Here is a 19,868-nt window from a genome sequence, read left to right as displayed (position 1 = left end):
CTTTGTGGAATCTACCCGCTTCCTGGATTTACCCCGCGTTACGGTTTGCAAGTCATCCAAACTCCTGTCTTTCTTCTCAAGGTAAATAAAAGATGATAGAGTTACTTCCACTGTCTACTCGTGGTTACTATCCTAACAGTACCTACCCCAGTGAAGCATTGCTCGGCCAAACCAGACCATGAAAAGCCCTGCTCGGCTGAACCTGGCAAAACTGCATGACAACCGAAAAAGTCACAGTGGACTCTGCCTGCACTGGCAGAGGCAGGCTCAGGGGTCCAGAGCTTTTGCCAAGAGACACCAGTCACCATACCAGTGTGAGGGGACGGGGGAGACATGGAAATAAAAGTTGAGCTACTTTTTAAAGTTCCAACATAGAGGACAAAACAACATAAGGGACGAGGGAAAAAACAGACCAACAAAGAGTTGAAGCTAGATGGAATTAAATCGGAACATGAAGATCGCATGTCGGTTTTATTTTTAAGTGTTGTTTACTAATTGTTTGTTTTATTAATTTAATTTTTAATAAATGGAGCAAGGGAAAATGTAAAGAGAGCAAAGTGGCCAAAGAATTGGACACTGATTGAGCTTCATTAAGCTCTCCAGGGCATGAAGAACAGGCTATTGCCAGGTATAGATGGTCTCCCGGTGTGGTTTTCCAAGGCTTTCTGGGCAATAATAAGGCAAGACTTTCCAGAGGTCCTAAGGGACAGTGTGAAGGGAGGTCAGCGCCTGTTGAGCTGCAGGAGAGCTGTCTTGATCTTGCTGCTGAAAAAAGGGAGACCTTACCCACCTGAAGAACTAGCAACTGGTGTCACTACTGTGCACTGAAAGCAAGCTGCTGTCAAAAGCATTAGACTTGAGACAGTTTGGATGTTTCCAGGCTATTGGGTTTAACCCTCTGCAGTCTGAGGGTGTTTTTGGCACTTTGAGAGATTTTGACATGCTCTTACATTTGGTTCTTTTTAGTTGCTTTTAAAATATATTATTGACAAAAGACTTATTACACTGTATTCAGCACAAACTGGGCTACCATAATATGTAAACAACTTATATGAGTGTGTTTGTATTTTTGACAAAATAAGGTTTATGCGTGGTTTTTGAAAAAGCTAAAAAAATAATTCACTGAAATAAGGACACTAAACCTATAGTAAACATGTTTTCCCAAAACCTTTTGAGAACAGAGCTTCTAATGTAGGTTTTTTTTTTAATCATGTGAAAATCATCCTGCCTGCTCATTCACCTTAAACAATACTTTGATTTAAAATTTAAAAGACACTTTCTACTTTGAAAGGCCATATGCGAAGAGGCATCAACATGCTGTGACTGACAGCTTCGTAGACAATGGGTCGCATAATAAGCTGCGGATTACATAATGAGCTGTGGATCACTGAGCCAGGATCTGAGTGAGAAGTACAGTACTACAACAAGGAATGCGTTTCCTTTGTGGTTTATTTAAAATGCACATTAGCAAGGACAGCATTAAAAAGGGAATTGTGTAACAATAAAAGAATACAGTACAGTATGTATAAAAAATAGTGTATCCATTTGAGGAATCGGCAAGAACAAACAACTTGAGCCCCCACTTAGTTGGCTTGGCTTTCATGTACTGTGTCCTCCCAGTGTTAGCTTTGCATGTCTCACGGATTGTGTCCATAAGCGGTTTCACTCTGAACAGACGGTCATGTTCAGATGTGCCCCTCTTTCTGTCATTTTCTTTGTCTGCATCTGGGTGACTCATGTGTACATTCCATGAAGTTGTCCTGTATCTGTCCCTTGACATAATTGTTGCTGGAAAGGGAACTGTGAAAATACTGCTCTGTCTCCAGTAGTCTATGATGGAGGGCAACTTTACCATTGCCATGTAAAATAAGAGCCCAATGTAGCGATACATCTCACTCACGGTTACATCTCTTCATTTGTATTTGCGTCCCTTGGCAGCTTGAGCATTTGTGTTGTGGCACAGAGTTGACACAACACTCTCCGGGAAAAACATTTTATATAGACTACATGGAGAATGAGAGTCAGAAGACCTCAGTTGAGTTTCAGGTCCATGTGTGGGCAGCAACGCAGAGTCTGTGGAACTGTGTCGTTATCTGTCTGATCCTTCCATGACATGGTGGACTGTGTGTGCTGCCTTTGCCCATCTGTTTATGAAACACACACACACACACACACACACACACACACACACACACACACACACACACACACGAACATTACTAATTGTGTCATTGGTAAAGTTGTTTGCATGTCATACAATGCAATAATTAATTAAACTAAATATAATTTAAGAAAATGTAAAATATGTACTTACTCAGGATGATTCTTGGTCGAACTCAAAATGGAGCGACGCCTGCGTGGCCTGGTGTGAGTTTCCAGTGAAGGCAAGGGTGATGCAGCCACATTCCTAATAATAACCAAACAAAGTTTAGGATGATGAATAAACTTGAACAATATATATTTGTTAGCATGCATTGTACAGCCTATAGGCCTATTTGTTAATGGGCAATAGGACAGATACATGTTTGTTGATGGGCCATAGACCATAATGCATCTCAGACATTTACACCATCACCATTTACAGCTGAGCAAATAATATTGTCATTGATAAAGTTGTTTGCATATGACATACAATGCAATACTGATTCAAACTAAATATAATTTAAGAAAATATAAAATATGTACTTACTCAGGATGATTCTCGGTCGAACTCAAAATGGAGCGACACCTGCATGGCCTGGTGCAATTTTCCAATGAAGGCAGGGGTGATGCAGCCACACTCCTAAAAATAACCAAACAATATATTTTTCAGTATTTTTGATGAATACACTTGAACAATATATATTTGTTAGCATGCATTGTACATATAGCATTTACACCTCAGCATTCCAGAACATCTCTGCTAGCTAATACTACACAACAGCCTTTCAGGATGATCAGTGACACTAACCAAAACTGAACTGAGGCTAAAATATAACTTTATATAAAGTCAACAATATTTAGGGCATACAATTACAAACAGTTAATGTTACAAATGAGCAGATATTGGCGGATATTTGTTGTAACACTAAAAGGCAATGCTGACAAAAGCTAGGCAGAGATGTCTACAAACAATATTAGTTTTATATGATCAGAATGTAAGACTTAAAAACTTACTCATCGTAGCAACTTACTGGAAAGTCCTCGCTCTTCAAAATGCAAACGCTCCTCGTCGGAATCACAATGTTCTTCTGATGAAAAGGTAAATTCTCTGGCATTGTTTTATGCCACTGTTCGGGGGGCGTGTGTGTGTGACTCAACATGTGAACTGTTTTACCTGTGAATAGCGGGGGGCGTGTCCAGGTGGAAAATCTGTGCCTCTACTTGGTTTCACATGATTTATATTCATTGGAAACATATGTTTTTTTATTTCACCAACTTATTCTAAAACTACACACTTTAAGCTGTCTAAAGATATTATTTCCGTGTCAGCTATTGGTCGAGTTTCAGCGCTTTTTGATGACGTGTTTCTAAACGAAGTTTACGCAGACAAAGGCGACAGATGGTGCCCCCTGACTATTTTATTCATTTAAAAAAAATACGTTTTGTTTATATAGTGAGCATACACAAATGAAAGTAGACCCTTTACATATTTAAATGATGTATTACTTTGACATGTTTGATCAAATATGACCGAGCAGTTTAAGCTCTTTTTGCTGGCATCTGAAAAAAAAAGCATGTTTGGGCACTGGCGGCGAATCAGACTCCAGAGGGTTAAAGACCGGTTTGATTTTCCAAGACCAGGAAAAGGCTTTTGCATGGGTTGAGCATGAATACTTGTGGAAGGTGCTGGAAAACTTTGTGTTCAACCCTGGCTTCATAGCCATGATCAAGGTGTTGTACAGTGAAATTGATAATGTACTGAAAATTTATGGTTGTTTATGTGCCCCTTTTAAAGAGCGATAAGACAAGGCTGTTTACTGTCAGGAATCCTCTACACTCAATTGAAACTCTTTTAATCATCCAAAGAAGTAATCTTTCTGGTATTAATATTCAACAAGCTAATGCTTCACTTAACCTGTCAGCATATGCAGATGACCTGGTTGGTATGATTGGATCCCAGTCTGATGTAAATGTTTTAAGAGACTTTGAGATTTTATTGTTAGCAAAGGTTAACTGTGGAAAGAGTGAAGCAGATTTACTTGGGGAGGGGGGGAGACCTGGAACTGCTGACCATCAAATGTCGGCCCTTCTATCTACCTCGGGAATTCAGCTCGGTCATAGTCAGTGCCGTTTATATTCCACCTCAAGCGGACACGGACACTGCAGTATGGGACTTACATGAGTCATTAACGCAACAACAAACACAGCATCGGGACGCTGCGCTCATTGTGGTCGGAGATTTCAACAGTGCCAACCTCAAGCGCGCACTCCTGAACTTTTATCACCTGCCCCACCAGGGGCGAAAGAACACTGGACCACTGCTACACAACATTTAAGAACAGCTACAAGGCACAATCACGTCCACCGTTTGGGAAATCGGACCATGCTGCCATCTTCCTCATGCCTGTGTACAAACAAAGGCTGAAACAGGAAGCTCCGGTTCAGAGGGAGGTCGCGTGCTGGACTGACCAATCGGTGGCCGCTCTGCAGGACGCTTTGGATGATGCAGACTGGGACATGTTTCGGCGCAGCTCTGATGACGTCAACATGTTTACGGAAGCGGTTGTGGGATTCATCGGGAAACTAACGGATGATACTGTGCAAAAAAACACTATCAGAACGTTTCCCAACCAGAAGCCGTGGGTGGATAAAACCATCCACGACGCTCTGAGATCCCGCTCCGCTGCCTACAACACGGGGCTCGCCACCGGGGACATGGATGAATACAAGGCTGCGTCTTACAGTGTTCGCAGAGCGGTGAAGGATGCAAAACGGCGCTACGGGAGGAAACTGGTGTCACAGTTCCAACAAGGTGGCTCCAGGAGCCTGTGGCAGGGACTAAGGACAATAACGGACTATAAAACACCATCTTCCAGAATGGTGAATGCGGACACTTCTAAACACCTTTTACGCTCGTTTTGAGGCTGCAGCTAACCACGCTAGCGGCGCTAGTGGCACAACCAGCATGCACGCTGAGAGAGCCAGAGAGGTAAACACATTCATCATCTCGGAGCATGACGTGAGGAGGGCATTCAAGTGAGTGAATACCAGGAAGGCAGCAGGACCAGATGGAATCACAGGTCGGGTTCTGAAAGCCTGCGCTGACCAGCTAGCACCGGTGTTCACTGAGATATTCAACCTCTCTCTGGAACAGTCTGTTGTCCCCTCATGCTTCAAACAGTCCACTATTGTCCCTGTCCCAAAGAAACCCCAGCCCGCCTGCCTAAATGACTATCGCCCTGTAGCTCTGACCTCAGTAGTGATGAAGTGCTTTGAGAGACTGGTCAGAGACTTCATCACTGCCTCACTACCGGACACACTGGACCCACTACAGTTTGCGTACCGTCAGAACCGTTCGACTGAGGATGCAATTGCACATCTTCTCCACACTACTATCAGCCACCTGGACCAAAGAAACGGGAATTAAACAAAGATGTTGTTCGTGGACTACAGTTCAGCATTCAACACCATAATTCCCTCCACACTCACCTCTAAGTTGGAGGTCCTGGGACTCAGCCTGCCGCTGTGTCAATGGATCTCAAACTTCCTGACGGACAGACCACAAGCTGTACGGGTGGGAAAACACACCTCATCCACCCTCACCCTCAGCACTGGAGCTCCCCAGGGTTGTGTTCTGAGCCCCCTGCTGTACTCACTGTACACATATGACTGTGTGGCCACTTCCAACTCCACAACCATCATCAAGTTTGCTGGCGACACCGTTGTGGTGGGCCTGATCTCCAACAACAACGAGACGGCCTACCTACAGGAGGTTAAAACCTGGAGAGATGGTGCCAGGAGAACAACCTTCTCCTGAACGTCAGCAAGACTAAGGAGTTGATCGTGGACTTCAGCACGAAGCAGGAGCGGTCATACCAACCGCTAAACATCTGCGGGACTCCAGTGGAAAGAGTGGACAGTTTCCGGTACCTGGGTGTTCACATCACACAGGACCTGTCTTGGTCCTGTCACATCAACACCCTGGTGAAGAAGGCCCGGCAGCGTCTGTACCATCTGAGACGCTTAAGGGACTTTAAACTACCCTCTCAGGTGCTTAAGACTTTTTACACTTGCACCATTGAGAGTGTTCTGACGGGTAGCATCACTTCCTGGTTTGGGAACAGCACCATGCAGGACAGACGAGCCCTCCAGAGGGTGGTGCGTTCAGCTGAACGTACCATCCACACCGAGCTCCTGACCTGCAGGACATCTACAGCACGCGGTGCAGGACCAGAGCCAGGAAAATTGTGAAGGACCTCAGCCATCCCAACAATGGACTCTTTTCTCTGTTGCGTTCGGGGAAACGCTTCCGCTCCCTGAAGGCGAACACAGAGAGAATGAGGAGGAGCTTCTTCCCGCAGGCCATTCAGTGTTTAAACCAGGAAACACCCAGGATCTAAAACTGGCCCACTCTCCATCATCACCCTTTTTTCCCTTGCACAATCACACTTTTCGTATACGGCACATTATACACTGGACTTGCACAGCACAGTGCACTTTACATTTCATATTTTCTTTTTCATATTTATTTCATATTTCTTATATTCTTATTTTTATACCACACCATTCCGCACAAGGACACTTTACACCACACCTTACTGCACACGGACACTCATGGACAATCAAAAACATGCCTTACTTGTTTACTGTTTACTGTTTACTGTTGTTTACTGGTTAACTGCACACTGCCATAAACATTTTCTGTGTATGTGTATATATATGTATATATGTATATGTATGTATATATACATATATATTTAGATATCTTTATATCTTTATTTATCTGCCTTCCTTTTCTTACTATATTTTTCTTTAAATTTTGTTATTATATTTATATTTTTATTCCCCTTTTTACCCTATTTTATTCCCTCATGCCGGACCATCGTTAAAAGCATTTCACTGCATGTCGTACCCTGTATGTATGTGTATGTGACAAATAAAATTTGATTTGATTTGATTTGACCTACACTCCCAGGAGGCCTGGTGTGGACAAATGGTGGTTTTAAGTACTTGGGTGTCTACCTAGGGAGTAATGAGTTTTTGAATAAAAACTGGGAAAGCAGTGTAGAGCACATCAAGGGCATACTGAGCAGGTACAAGTGGCTGATCCACATCCAAAGATTCCCAAGGAGGCGAACACTGGTGATCAACAATCTGGCAGCGCTTTCTCTGTGGTTTAAGCTGGCATGCGTGGATCTGCCGCCAAACCTGCTAGCAAACATCTAGGCCCGCTTGTAGATTTCTTCTGGAATAGTTTGCACTGGATTCTGCAGAGTGTCCTTTACCTGCCCAAGGTGGAATGGGGGCAAGGGCTGGTTCATCTCACCAGCAGAACTGCAGCTTTTCGCCTCCCATTTATCCAGAGATTTTTAAACCAGCCCTAAGAACCTGGTATGGAGAACAGCAGCCAGTGAACTTTTGCACATGGTGGGAGGACTGGGGCTGGACAGAACTTTGTTTTGTCTGTATGTGTCCAGATTTGACCAGTGTTTTACCGCAAACCTTTTAAAATATGGACATTTTTTTTTACGGACTATGGGTTGCAGAACACTACACTTTCTTCTAGAGGAGCCCCTAGTTTATGGGTCATCTCCGGAGTCTGGTGGGCATCAAAGGGACAGACCTGTAAAGAAGGGTGGACCTGGCTCCTTGGCTGGGTAGAGACCTCAGAAATTTGTCCATGGCTATCTTTTTAACTATGTTCCTCTGGTTGTAACCACCTCTTGGTGGTTTATAGGAGTTGGTCTATTTGTGTCCAGAGTGGTTTCCTGACTCAGTATGCCTAGTGGTGGAACTCTGTAGGAAGAACCAGTAACATGCCAGGATTTCCTCCTTTACAAGGTCATAGTCATGTGTATTATATTCCCCATGTGAACGAGTTCTTAGTTTTATTAAAAACTTTCTTTCATCTTCTCCCATTAGGGGTCTAGTTGCATGTTTTTATGCTGGATGCCCTTCCTAATGCAACCCTCCCCATTATGCGTTATGGTCTATACAAACACAAAACTGACTTAAACACAAAGTAATTTTTAAATACTATTTTATTTAAGTCAGACCAACACAAACTGAATATATCACAAGGATCTCTGAAATAAATAACAAAACAAGCTGAATAATATATGTAATTGACCGTATATGGTTGTGTCACTTTAAATTTTTCTTGAGGATGTTACATGTTTCAGCTTGTTTCTTGAGCATGTTAGGTTATGCAGTAGGGGGAGTAACGCAAAGGTAATTAGATCAGCAGAGAAAAGAGTGAAGAGCTCTTTTTTGTTAATTAATCGTTTCATATTGTCTTCATTCACTTTATCATTTATATTTTATATGTTTCTCTGTAAATGTGAACTTTATTTATAGTATTTTTTGTATATGAGTCATATTTATTTGTTATGTTGTTTCTTTGTGTAGTTTCACGGTGCTACGCAAAATAAAGTTTAATGGCGCTCTTCACGAGCGAAATAAAGAAAGAAGCACCCGTCAGGAACTCTCTGTGTCACTTTTATGGATACCATTGGGCAGCTACAATATATCCAGAATCAAAAACTAAAGTGGCTTCTGCATGATAACAGCTGTTGTGTTGAGCTCTCAAAAACTTTTCTTTCACAGCTTAAGTATGAAAACTATAAACCATGTACAACTTAACACCGGGTTAGCTTCTAGCTTCGTCGAGGCATGGAGTTTCTGGAGGTGCTTCGACAGATTGGAGTTGCTGTTTATCGCAGTAGATGTGACTTTCGAACCAGAAAGACACAGCTTACATTTGACTAAAAAGTTTTTGTCTTTATGCTAAACTAAAGTGAAATAATTAGCATATTTCCACTTTGAGAATCTCTTCTTGCTCTCGCCTTGACTCATCATTACTGCCGCACAGACTTGAATAAACAGAAACACGCAGTGCGTCTTCTTCGTGTTTACAGTGGTTCTCATTCACCAATCCTACAATACTAGTAACGCGTTATTGCCCAACACTGACTATATCCTGTCATTTGAACGTTATCTTCTGACATGTCTATCTATGCACAATCTTTTCACAGTATATTGTATATTATTATTTATACCATATATTATTATCTACTGCACCTTCTGTATATTTACCCTCACCCCTGTTTATATTGACCTCATACCCTATTTATCATTTTGCTATTTATTGTAAATGGGCCACTTATACACTTCTATGTTAGATGCTAACTGCATTTCATTGCGTCTGTACATGTACATTACACAATGACAATTAAGTTGAATCTAATCTTATCCATTTCAATGTAATTTAGTAAAGACTCTTTGTGTTTGAATTGATTTAGTTATATGAATTAAGAAAATGCTGCAGAATTATTTGAGAGAGGGTTCTGCTTCATCTTACTCCTGCAACACTGTAGCTATAGCTTTAGCTATATACACAATAAATGAGTGAATGTTTTTAGATAAAAACCTATTGAATCTGAAAACAGGTCATGTCTTATGGCAAAGACGGTCATTAAAATATAATATAGTTTTATGTATGTTACATAAGTCACATTTTGTCCTTGCAAAAGACCATTCATCAAGAGACCTAAAAATGGCTGTCCACCAAAGTTTACAACTGGAAATGATCTGCAAGGAGGAATGGCAAAAACTTGTTGCATCTTTCCCAAAAAGACTCATGGCTGTATTATATCAAAAGGGTGCTTCTACTAAATACTGAGCAAAGGGTCTGAATACTTAGGAACATGATATGATATTTCAGTTTTTCTTTTTTAATAAATCTGCAACAATGTCAACAATTCTGTGTTTTTCTGTCAATATGGGGTGCTATGTGTACATTAATGAGGAAGAAAAATGAACTTAAATGATTTTAGCAAATGGCTGCAATATATTTAAGGGGGTCTGAATACTTTCCGTACCCACCAGAGGCGATTTCTTTAAGACTGCAAGGGAAGCTCGGCTTCCCTTATAATGTCACAAAATTAATGGTCAAATATGTACTATTGTATTAACATTTTATTGACTAAAAATGCGTTAGAAAACGTTCATCTCAAAGACGAGTTCGTTCAGAATCAGTTACATATAGCAGGTCGGCTGACTCGATTTCCTTCTCATACATTCCGCAGCGTCACAGTGCATTTCCTATTGAAGCCCAGCGTCCATTGACTTCAATGGGGCTGCTTTGAACGGTTTTTTCAGCGCTTGAAACTAGACGGTCATTGGATAAACGCTGCGATTATGTCCGCCCACGGACGCTCAGCGTCTCTGGGGTGAATGGGGAGTGGGCTGGCCCGGACTCCGAGCTTCTGCGTGATGATTGGAGGGTCTGTCGAAAGACTGCATCTCCTTTTGACTGACAGCGATTCTGTACTATAAGGAATCACTGAAGCTATTCGCGCTCAGTCCCATCGCGGATTTCTCAAGTTCAGTCGAAATAAAAACTGCTGCAACCTATTTCTTTGATATTTGCTTGGCGAAATTGCTTGATTTTCATCATACATTTCACACAATTATACACCACATTCCTTGTTTCAGTTTTACAGAGTTTAATTTTTTTTTTTAGATCGTTCATTCATTCATTCATTCATTCATTCCTTCATTCATTCATTCATTCATATAACGTTAGCACTGTTGCAAACAATTATGATGGCCTCCTGCAGACATTTGAGAACATCATTGCAGATACAACAATGGATGATGATACACTGGATTGTGCCAAAGGCTTTGTGAGGAAACTGGAGGATTTTGAGTTTGTGTTCATGTTGTACACATATGAACAAATCTTCTCTGAGACTGATGTGGTCTTTGATATTGTCCAGCAGAGGGTGATGGATGTTCTTTACTGCAAGAACAGAATTGAATCTCTTCTTGCATTTGTCAAAGAGAAGAGGTCAGAGGGGGCTTTCCAAGCCATTTATGCCAAAACAGCAGATCTCACATCAGACCCACGAGATGAGCCCATGAGAAAGCGCCGTCTGACCCAATTGCAGGATCCCCAAGTGCGATACAGAAATCTGTACATGGCCATCCTTGATAACATCTTGGAGCAAATTCCTCGACGTTTTTCAAATTTGGAAAGCATGCTCTTCTTAGAATTAGTCAATCCAGGGAAATTTGATGACATGAGACAGGTATTTCCAGAGGAGGCCTTCCAAAGTGTCCTGAAAAGTTATGGCCATCACTTTGATTCAGGAAGACTGAGGTCAGAACTTCAAGTCCTGTATTCAGATCAGGACTTGCAGGGTAACAGGGAAAGCTGTGTGATTACTTGGTGTTCCTTAAAGACATGGAGTTGGACAGTGCAATGCCTCAGCTTTACAAACTGTTCTCATTAGTGGCAACAATTGGAGCTACATCTGCAGGTGTAGAAAGGAGCTTCTCCTGTTTAAAGCGACTCAAGTCTACACCCGAAACACAATGGGCCAAGGCTGTTTAAGCAGCCTAGCTCTGCTGGCCATTGAGAGGACACTGGTCAAGTCACTTGAAAAGACTCCTAGTTGGTACGACAGGGTCACAGACCATTTTCTTGAAAAGGAACGTAGGGCAGAATTTACTTTTAAATAAATAGACAATTTTATGATGTAGGCCGAAAATGAGCTTCCCCTCTCTGACAGACCAGTAGCCGCCACTGGTACCCACTGTATATAAATAACTGAATGAGTATATAGTACATTTCTTAATTAATTAACTGCCTTGCATTTGCATTGCATTGAGTCAACCAACTTTTGGTGCCTATTTGGTGCGATTGTATGAAACACATCCCCAATGTTTTATCATTTAGATCTTATGCTTTAATTTGTTTTAACAGCAGTTGCTTGTTTTCTTTCACATGGTTAGGCTTTTTATTGCCATTTTAAAGCATTTGAGATCATTTTAGCTTAGCACCCTATAATTTGTTTTCCCGTCTCAAATCAACTTAATAATCAAATCACATTGTTCCTCAAAACAATGTTTAGAATGGTCTCTTTTACTTAGCAATGTTTAAAATTTCCCTATCACCCACAGTCACCTGGAATAGTAAAGAGAACAAACAACCATTAGGAAACATGTTACTTAAGCCTGTATTCACACAGGCTGACATGGGACTGTTGTTCTCCTCGCAGTACTCAGAGAGGTGAGAATGACCCCATCTTCAACAACTAAACTGCCACCTTTAAAATTTTTGATAGGTAGGCATTTTCCGACCCAATGGGTCAGGGGCCACAATGGCATTTCTTCCTTAGGTAACCTGGAAGTGATGGTGGATGACTACATTTATGCCATAGTCAAAATATTTAAGAGTGCTGATGTCTCACTTACTCTCCCTCTGCTTTCAGACAAGCCAACAGACCCTTTTGTACCAAAATAGCAGGTCCTATATAAAAGCCTTGTTTGGAGTGGTAATAATGAAGGGTTATATGCATGTAGTGACGAAATAAAAAAAAATTGTTTTATATTATTTCTTAACCTTTTCATTTGTATTTTATATTAAAAATCCTGTTCTCTTTAAGAACAGCCTATGTTATGGTGTAAAACGCTAAATTATAAATAATTTTAATAAAGTGACCATTGTTAGCATTAAGATGGGTCTCACACTAGTTCTCTAAACACAGTGTCTATAAGAACATTACAATGCGTGTACATAAGATATACGGAATGTCTTTTTCTGGGCTCACACATGTCTGGTTACTATGTCTTACCCAATCAGGAAAGGTTTTAGTTTATGTTTTGTTTAGTGTGTGTGTGTGTGTGTGTGTGTGTGTGTGTGTGTGTATATATGTGTGTGTCTGTATATATACACACACACACACATATATATATATATATATATATATATATATATATATATATATATATATATATATACTTGTTTGTTTCTGCATCAAAATGATGAAGAACGTATGCACCATTCTGTGTGCAGTGTCCTGATCAGAAAAGACACCTAAAGCATCATAGATCACATGGGAAACCTGTCCAGGCTGGTTTTTGTTCGAGCATTATAAAAATTGTGTCCAGATTGTCTGAACCAGTTTCAATGACAAGGAAAATAATTATACTGCCCTTGTTGTAGGGATTCAAAAAGCACTTAGATGTGTTGGTTAGTGCTGACTTACTTTCTTCTAAATCAGTGTGGAAGACCAGGGCTGTGTCCAAAGACAGACAATCAGCTGTCACCTCTCCACCCACCACTCTAAACCAATTGTGTCTTAAGGGTGATGTGCTATCAAACTTGTCATGGAAGCCACTCCTGGAACTATCATTCATACCAATCAGAACATCATCAAGTGCCCACTGAACTGAGTGTTTTCCTGAAATAGGAAGAAACAATGAAATAAGCAAGACAATATAAACAATATAAAATAACAGATGTGCTAGTGTGATCCAATTATGTATATTATTTTTATAATTAATATTTACAGTTAAAATATTTCCAATGTATTAATGGTGACAGAATATCTTACCTTGTTTGGATTGCCACCAGCGGAACACAGTGTAAGGTGTTTTTGCTTGAGACGGCAGTTCAATGGTCACAACTTGTGGTTCTAGAAATGAGCCAAAATCTAGCATACGCAAGAATTTCCACTGAACCCCATTATTAGTGGAGTACTGGACAATCACTCCTGAAATACCAACCAAAGTAAAATTAAGTGACAGTTCCTAACTGATCTTTTATGAGTGTAACTAACGAAGTAGCTAAAATAATACCTTTATTGCAAGAATTAGGCCTGATGCAGGCTGGGCTTGTGTTCTTTCCACAAAGCCTAATGTAGAATTGAACAAGTCTGTGGCAAGGAATATATATTAGTAGTGTGCAGCTTGTATAGAAGTACAGATTAAAAAACTAACAACATACAGCCATAATTGTCTGAATAACTGCCAAAAAAAGTGAGCACACCCTAAGTGAACATGTCAAAACTGTGTCTAAAGTGTCAATATTTTAAATGCGCGCCATTGTTATTTAGCACTGTCTTTATCCTCCTGGGCAAGGAATTCACCAGAGCTGCAAAGGCTGTTGCTGGGATTCTCTTCCACTCCTCAATAATGACATCACAGAGCTGCTGGATGTTAGACACATGGCATTTCTCCACCTTCCCCTTGAGGATGCCCTATAGGTGCTCAATAGGTTTCAGGTCTGGAGACATACATGGCCACACCATCACCTTCACCTTTATCTTCCTCAGCAAGGCAGTTGTCATCTTGGTGGTGTGTTTGAGGTTATTATTATGTTGGAAAACTGCAATTTCTCCCAGTTTCTAAAAGGAGACATCATGTTCTTCTTCAGAATGTCACAGTACATGTTGTAATCAATGTTTTCCTGATGAACCACAGATCCCCAGAACCAGCAGCACTTATGCCATTGAGGTGCCACCAATAGGAGACGGGCTCCTTCCTGGCGGATTCTCTCCAGAACTCCCGGGAGCAGCGATATAGGGGGAAAGGCGTACAGCCCCAATGGGGCTGGGTGAGAGAGAGAGAACCAGAGGGGACAGTGCGAAGTCTCCCAAGTCGCAAACAGATCCACCTGGGCTCTCTAATAACTCTGCCATATCACCTTGGGGTGGAGCCTCCATTCCCCGGGCCTCGGCCCTTGCCCCGAAAGGGAGTCTGCTTTCCAATTCAACCAGCCTGGGATGTAAACTGTAAAAGTAAAAGGAGTTTCCACAGGGACCAAAGGAGGATCTGCCACGCCAGCCTGTAAAAGAGGTGAGATCAGAGACCCCCCCCGGCAGAAGATGTATATTACATCACTGACGTGTTGTCCATATGGACCAGCACGTGGCAATCTCTCAGGTCTCGGAGGAGTGTTTTAGTGCCAAAAACACAGCCATCATCTCCAGGCAGTATATGTGCCATGAGAAATTAAGCACATTCCACCTACCATGGCCGAAGAGGCCACTTATGCTCCCCACCCTGAGAGGGATGCGTCCATTGTTAGCGTTATGCAACAACAAGGAGCTCCGAGGATGGGCCTTTGAGACAAGAATGTAGGTATTTTTCCATATTTCTAACGCTCAAAGGGCTTGCCGCGAGACCTTGATAATACTGAGTGTATTGCCGTTCCGGGAGTATACTTTGACTCTGACCCACCATATGGAGGAGGCCAAGTAAGGATCACGTTGGATCGCTGCCGCCATGAGACTCAGCAGTCTCTGGAACTGTTTCACAGAACGTGACAAGCCTTCTCTTTCTCTCCTGACTGCCGTGAGGATAGTTTCGACCCAAGCGGGAGACAATTGTGCCCACAACACGGTCATGCCCACAACAAGGTGGTTCTCTGCAGTGGAGAAAGCACACTCTCCTTTGCGTTTAGTCTCAAACCCAGCTCCTTCACACAGGCAAGAACGACACCATCATGCCGAACTGCCTGAAGCTCTGATCAAGCTAATATCAACCAGTCATCGATATAGTCTAGAAAAGCGGGGCTAGAGCTGCATTCATGCACTTTGTGAAGGTGTGGGGTGAGAGTGCAAGGCTGAACGGGAAGATCCGATATTGGTAAGCTTTGCTCCAGAAAGCAAACTTTCTCAGGAACCTCCTGTGAGCGGTATGGATGGCTTTGTGGAAATAGGCGTCCCTTAGATCTGTCGTGACAAACCAGTCCTCAGACTTGATCTGAGACACGACCTCCTTGAGAAGAAGTATTCTGAACCTGAGCCTTATGAGTGAGCGGTTCAAGAAGCGCAGCTCTAGGATCGGCCCAATCCGCCATCCTTCTTCAAAACAACTAAGTCCTGGTTGTGGAAGCCTGACTCTCTAAATAAGGAGAGTGTGCACTGCCTCTTCCAGGACCAGAGCCTGCTTGGATCCCACCAGGGTGGGACACAACCCATTGAACCGAAATTGAGTAGCCCCTCTCTATTATGTGCAGGACCTACCGAGATACGTCTTTCCAAGCTGCCAGGAAATCTTTTAGGGGAACCAGCCTCTCAAGGCTGGTCTCTGATCCTCCCAGAGTGGCTAGGGCAATGCCCTGCTGCCCTTGGGGCCTCCTGAGAGGCGGTGTCCTCAATCCGCAGCAATCTCTCCGGCGAAGATAGAGGGAGACACATCTGCTGGAGGGAGGCTGCACTCTAATGCACATCTTGTGTGAGAGCTAACAGCCTGGCCTCCTCTGCCTGGAAGTCTGATTGGAGAACCAGCCTCTCAAAGCTAGCGTCTGACCCTCTCAGAATGGCTGGAGCAATGCCCTGCAGCCATGGATGCTTCCTGAGCAGGGACGGGTCCCCTTCAACCCCAGTCAGGCTGGAAGGAATCACGTGGTGGTGGGAGACTCGCTCTGAGGCACATCCTGTGGGAGAGCTAACAGGCTGGCCTCCTGGTGGTGTCGAGGAGGTACGGACACTGTAATGAGGTGTACACCGCCCTCCCTGAAATAGGGTACTCTGATTGTCAGGCCACTGCACCACTGCCTGTTTGTTCAAAGAGAGGACCACCCTCAGGTTGACCGGCTCCTTCGATCTGGGCTTAGATCTGCTTTTGGGCTTTGCGATGCCCGGCCATGCCGGGCAGGGGCTGCACCCGCCAAACAGCCCCATGAGAGTGGAGGGGAAGTACCACTGAAACGCTGCTGTGGTCTTCTAAACTTTTGGCAACCGCCCTTAGCTACAGCGTCACCTGAACAGGCTAGGAGGAGCCACCAGGGTGTTCAGAAGGAAAGCCCTGTAACTGTTGGGAATCTTTGCTTACTGGATGAGCCACAGATTGCCTTTCTGTGGCTACTAGAGCTGACATGGACCGACCTATGGCCCGCACCGTACCTTGGTGGCCCTGAGGGTTAGGTCGCAGCGTGACTCCTTAAATTGTCAGCCCCAGAGCTGAATCCCTCGTCCATCTTTTTTAGCAGGTCAGCCTGGTATGCATGCAACACACTCATCGTGTGGAGGCAACCCGCAGCCTGACCCACTGTCGCATAAGCCTTGCCTATTAGGGCCGTCTCAATGGTTTAGTAGTTCATATAAAGTATGAAACACCGCACTACTTGCGCCGGGAGAAGAAACCAGCCAAAGGGCGTTCTTCCCCATGGGAAACGAACGCTCAACCCGGCAGGAGAGGCTGGAGAGGACTTATCGGTCTCCTAGAAATCTCAAATGCTCAAATTCTCAGACAGTTCTTTGCCATGAGGTGCAACTTAATTTTATACAACATACACAAATGTCTATGGTCCTGTCAAAACATGAACAAAACATGAACATACGTGCCAACGGAGCTGCCTCCAGATAAATGTGGGGAAAACGAAAGAACTGGTGGTGGATTTCCATAGGCACAAACAAACTCTATCACCAGTGAACATTCAGGGAAGGGACATTGTGAAAGTGGACTCTTACAAATACCTGGGTGTTCACCTAAACAACAAACTGGACTGGACAAACAATACTGAGGCAATTTACAAGAAAGGGCAGAGCAGACTCTTTCTGCTGAGGAGACTGAGGTCTTTTGGAGTGCAAGGAGAGCTACTGAAGACCTTTTTTGACTCTGTGGTGGCCTCAGCCATATTCTATGGAGTGGTCTGCTGGGGCAGGAGCATCTCTACTGCAGACAGGAAGCGACTAGACAAGCTGATCAGGAAGGCCAGCTCAGTCCTGGCGATTCCCCTGGACACTGTACAGGAGGTGGGAGAAAGGAGGATGGTAACAAAACTATCATCATTACTGCAGAACGCCTCCCACCCCTGTATGTAACCGTTACATCGCTGAGCAGCTCTTTTAGTGACAGACTGATACATTCTAAGCGTCTGAAGGAGCGTTACAGAAGGTCTTTTCTCCCTGCTGCTATTAAACTTTACAACCAAAGCTGTTCCCAGTAAAACCAGTCACCAAAATAAAACACTGTTATTACTTTTTAAGCTGTGCAATAACATTACGTCTTTTTTTTTTTTTTTTTTCTCCCCCTATTTGTATTTATACATTGTACTGTGTATATACTGTTATTATAGTATATGTATATTCTCTTTTTCATATATTTGCATTTATTTTTATTTCTTTTTTAGTTATTATTATTATTATTATTATTATTATTATTTGTTTTTATTTCTCTGTTTTAATTTTTTTGTATATTCTTTTTTATATATTTGCATCTATTTTTATTTCTTTGTCTTGCTGCTGTAACATAGAAATTTCCCCACTGTGGGACGAATAAAGGTTTATCTTATCTTATCTTATCTTATCTTATCTTATCTTATCTTATCTTATCTTATCTTATCTTTCTTATCTTATCTTTCTTATCTTATCTTATCTTATCTTAATGAATAGGACATGTTGCATAGTTAAATAATGTACAGCTGTTATCACTTAGGGGTACTCACTTTGTTGCCAGTGACCGTAACCATAATGGCTGTATGTTGATTTATTTATAAAGTACAGTTCTATAGTATTGTATTGATATATTAAAATGGTTACTGAAATGTGAGGTGTGTACTAACGTTTGTGATTATATATATATATATATATATATATAGATATAGATATAGATATAGATAGATATATATGTACTGTACTGTATTAACATTTTATTTCATTTTATAATTAATAATATTTATTAATAAATTTCATTGTTTCAACATAAAACTAGATCAAAACTATGAGTTTTTGGTCTATAGTGCTATCTGTGACCGAGGAAAAGTACAATAATTCGGCAATTGCTGCCTATATCATAAAGATAACCAACTTATCATAAACGTAATACTTAAATAACTTAATACTGTTAAAAAAGTAACAGGTAATTAACATTTTAATTAGGTATTAAACTACAACTAAGAATTTCTTGCAACATTTACCTTGAGCTAGTGGTGTCCATTGGTACAGTACGAGCCTCTCGCCTCCCAGAACTGCTAAAATAGAGGGACTTTCCATCACTGATGCTACCACAACCATCCCTTATCTGAGCCCCACTAATTCCTTGCCAGAGGGGACTTAACTTTCCTTCAAAGTCCTCTGCCAACTCAGTGGGACTTGGCACAGAGGGCACACAGCTATCCTGCTCCACTAAATAACAAAAAGACACAATTGACACTTTCTCTGTGACATAGAAACAAAACAACTTTGTGTAACTTAAAATCGGTACCTTCCATTCCCATGTCACAGAAGCACACTCCTGATATGCAATCCCCATGACCCCCACAATAATTAGGGCAAGGATCAGAGATGTAAACACTGTCCAACGCAAATGCAGGGGCATCCTGAAAAACACTGCTTTCTTGGATCCATCGAAAACGTGTCTTGCTTTAAAAGAGAGAAAGCAAAGTGAAATGAAAATGTGTGTGTGTTAAAAATGCTTTTTACAATAGAAATCATAACACAGCATTTTGATATTGAATGGGCAACTGTTACAGACACATTTATTTTATATTTATAATTTAACAACCAAACATATGTGTGTGGCCTTACTCAAAGTTCAACAGATTTAATATATTTTACCCATGCTCATTGTATATAATTGTTAATTTGATTTACCTTGCAGCCACATTGCGTGGAATTACAACTGTTACTCTGGTCCATCTTTCATAGTCTCCAACATTGTAGATAGTTGGCTCTGTAAACTCATGCCCACTGCCTTTACAGCCTGCTCCTGCGAAACAGCCATCCTGAACCAGAGCCCATGTGTGCCCAGCATCATGAGAATATTGGAGCATTATGGGTGCTGAGGCACTGAACTCTGATTTGCAGCCTATGTTTAACTATACATAAAAATAACATAAGTAGTAGGTGTGCTAGAGTAAAAGCATCATTGCAAAAATTTGTAATTAAACTTTTTTATTTGAGAGTTATCCATATTATTTAGATAATTCT

General features: G+C 41.9%; 1 protein-coding gene across 9 annotated transcripts in view; it reads right to left on the bottom strand.

Moving 5' to 3' along the window:
- The window catches only part of reln (reelin), a 515,746-nt gene that overhangs the window by 119,432 nt on the left and 376,446 nt on the right, over positions 1–19,868 (bottom strand). For all 9 annotated transcript variants that reach the window (XM_046864386.1, XM_046864387.1, XM_046864388.1 and 6 more), the window contains 6 exons: positions 19,533–19,756; positions 19,144–19,301; positions 18,857–19,064; positions 13,789–13,865; positions 13,545–13,703; positions 13,197–13,391 (listed from right to left, as the gene is read on the bottom strand). In XM_046864386.1, the coding sequence (XP_046720342.1) occupies positions 13,197–13,391; positions 13,545–13,703; positions 13,789–13,865; positions 18,857–19,064; positions 19,144–19,301; positions 19,533–19,756 (1,021 nt within the window). The remainder of the gene's footprint in view (positions 1–13,196; positions 13,392–13,544; positions 13,704–13,788; positions 13,866–18,856; positions 19,065–19,143; positions 19,302–19,532; positions 19,757–19,868) is intronic.

This window comes from Silurus meridionalis, chromosome 13 (assembly GCF_014805685.1).
Source record: "Silurus meridionalis isolate SWU-2019-XX chromosome 13, ASM1480568v1, whole genome shotgun sequence".
NCBI classification, from domain to species: Eukaryota; Metazoa; Chordata; class Actinopteri; order Siluriformes; family Siluridae; genus Silurus; species Silurus meridionalis.
This window is presented reverse-complemented; position numbering and strand designations above follow the sequence as displayed.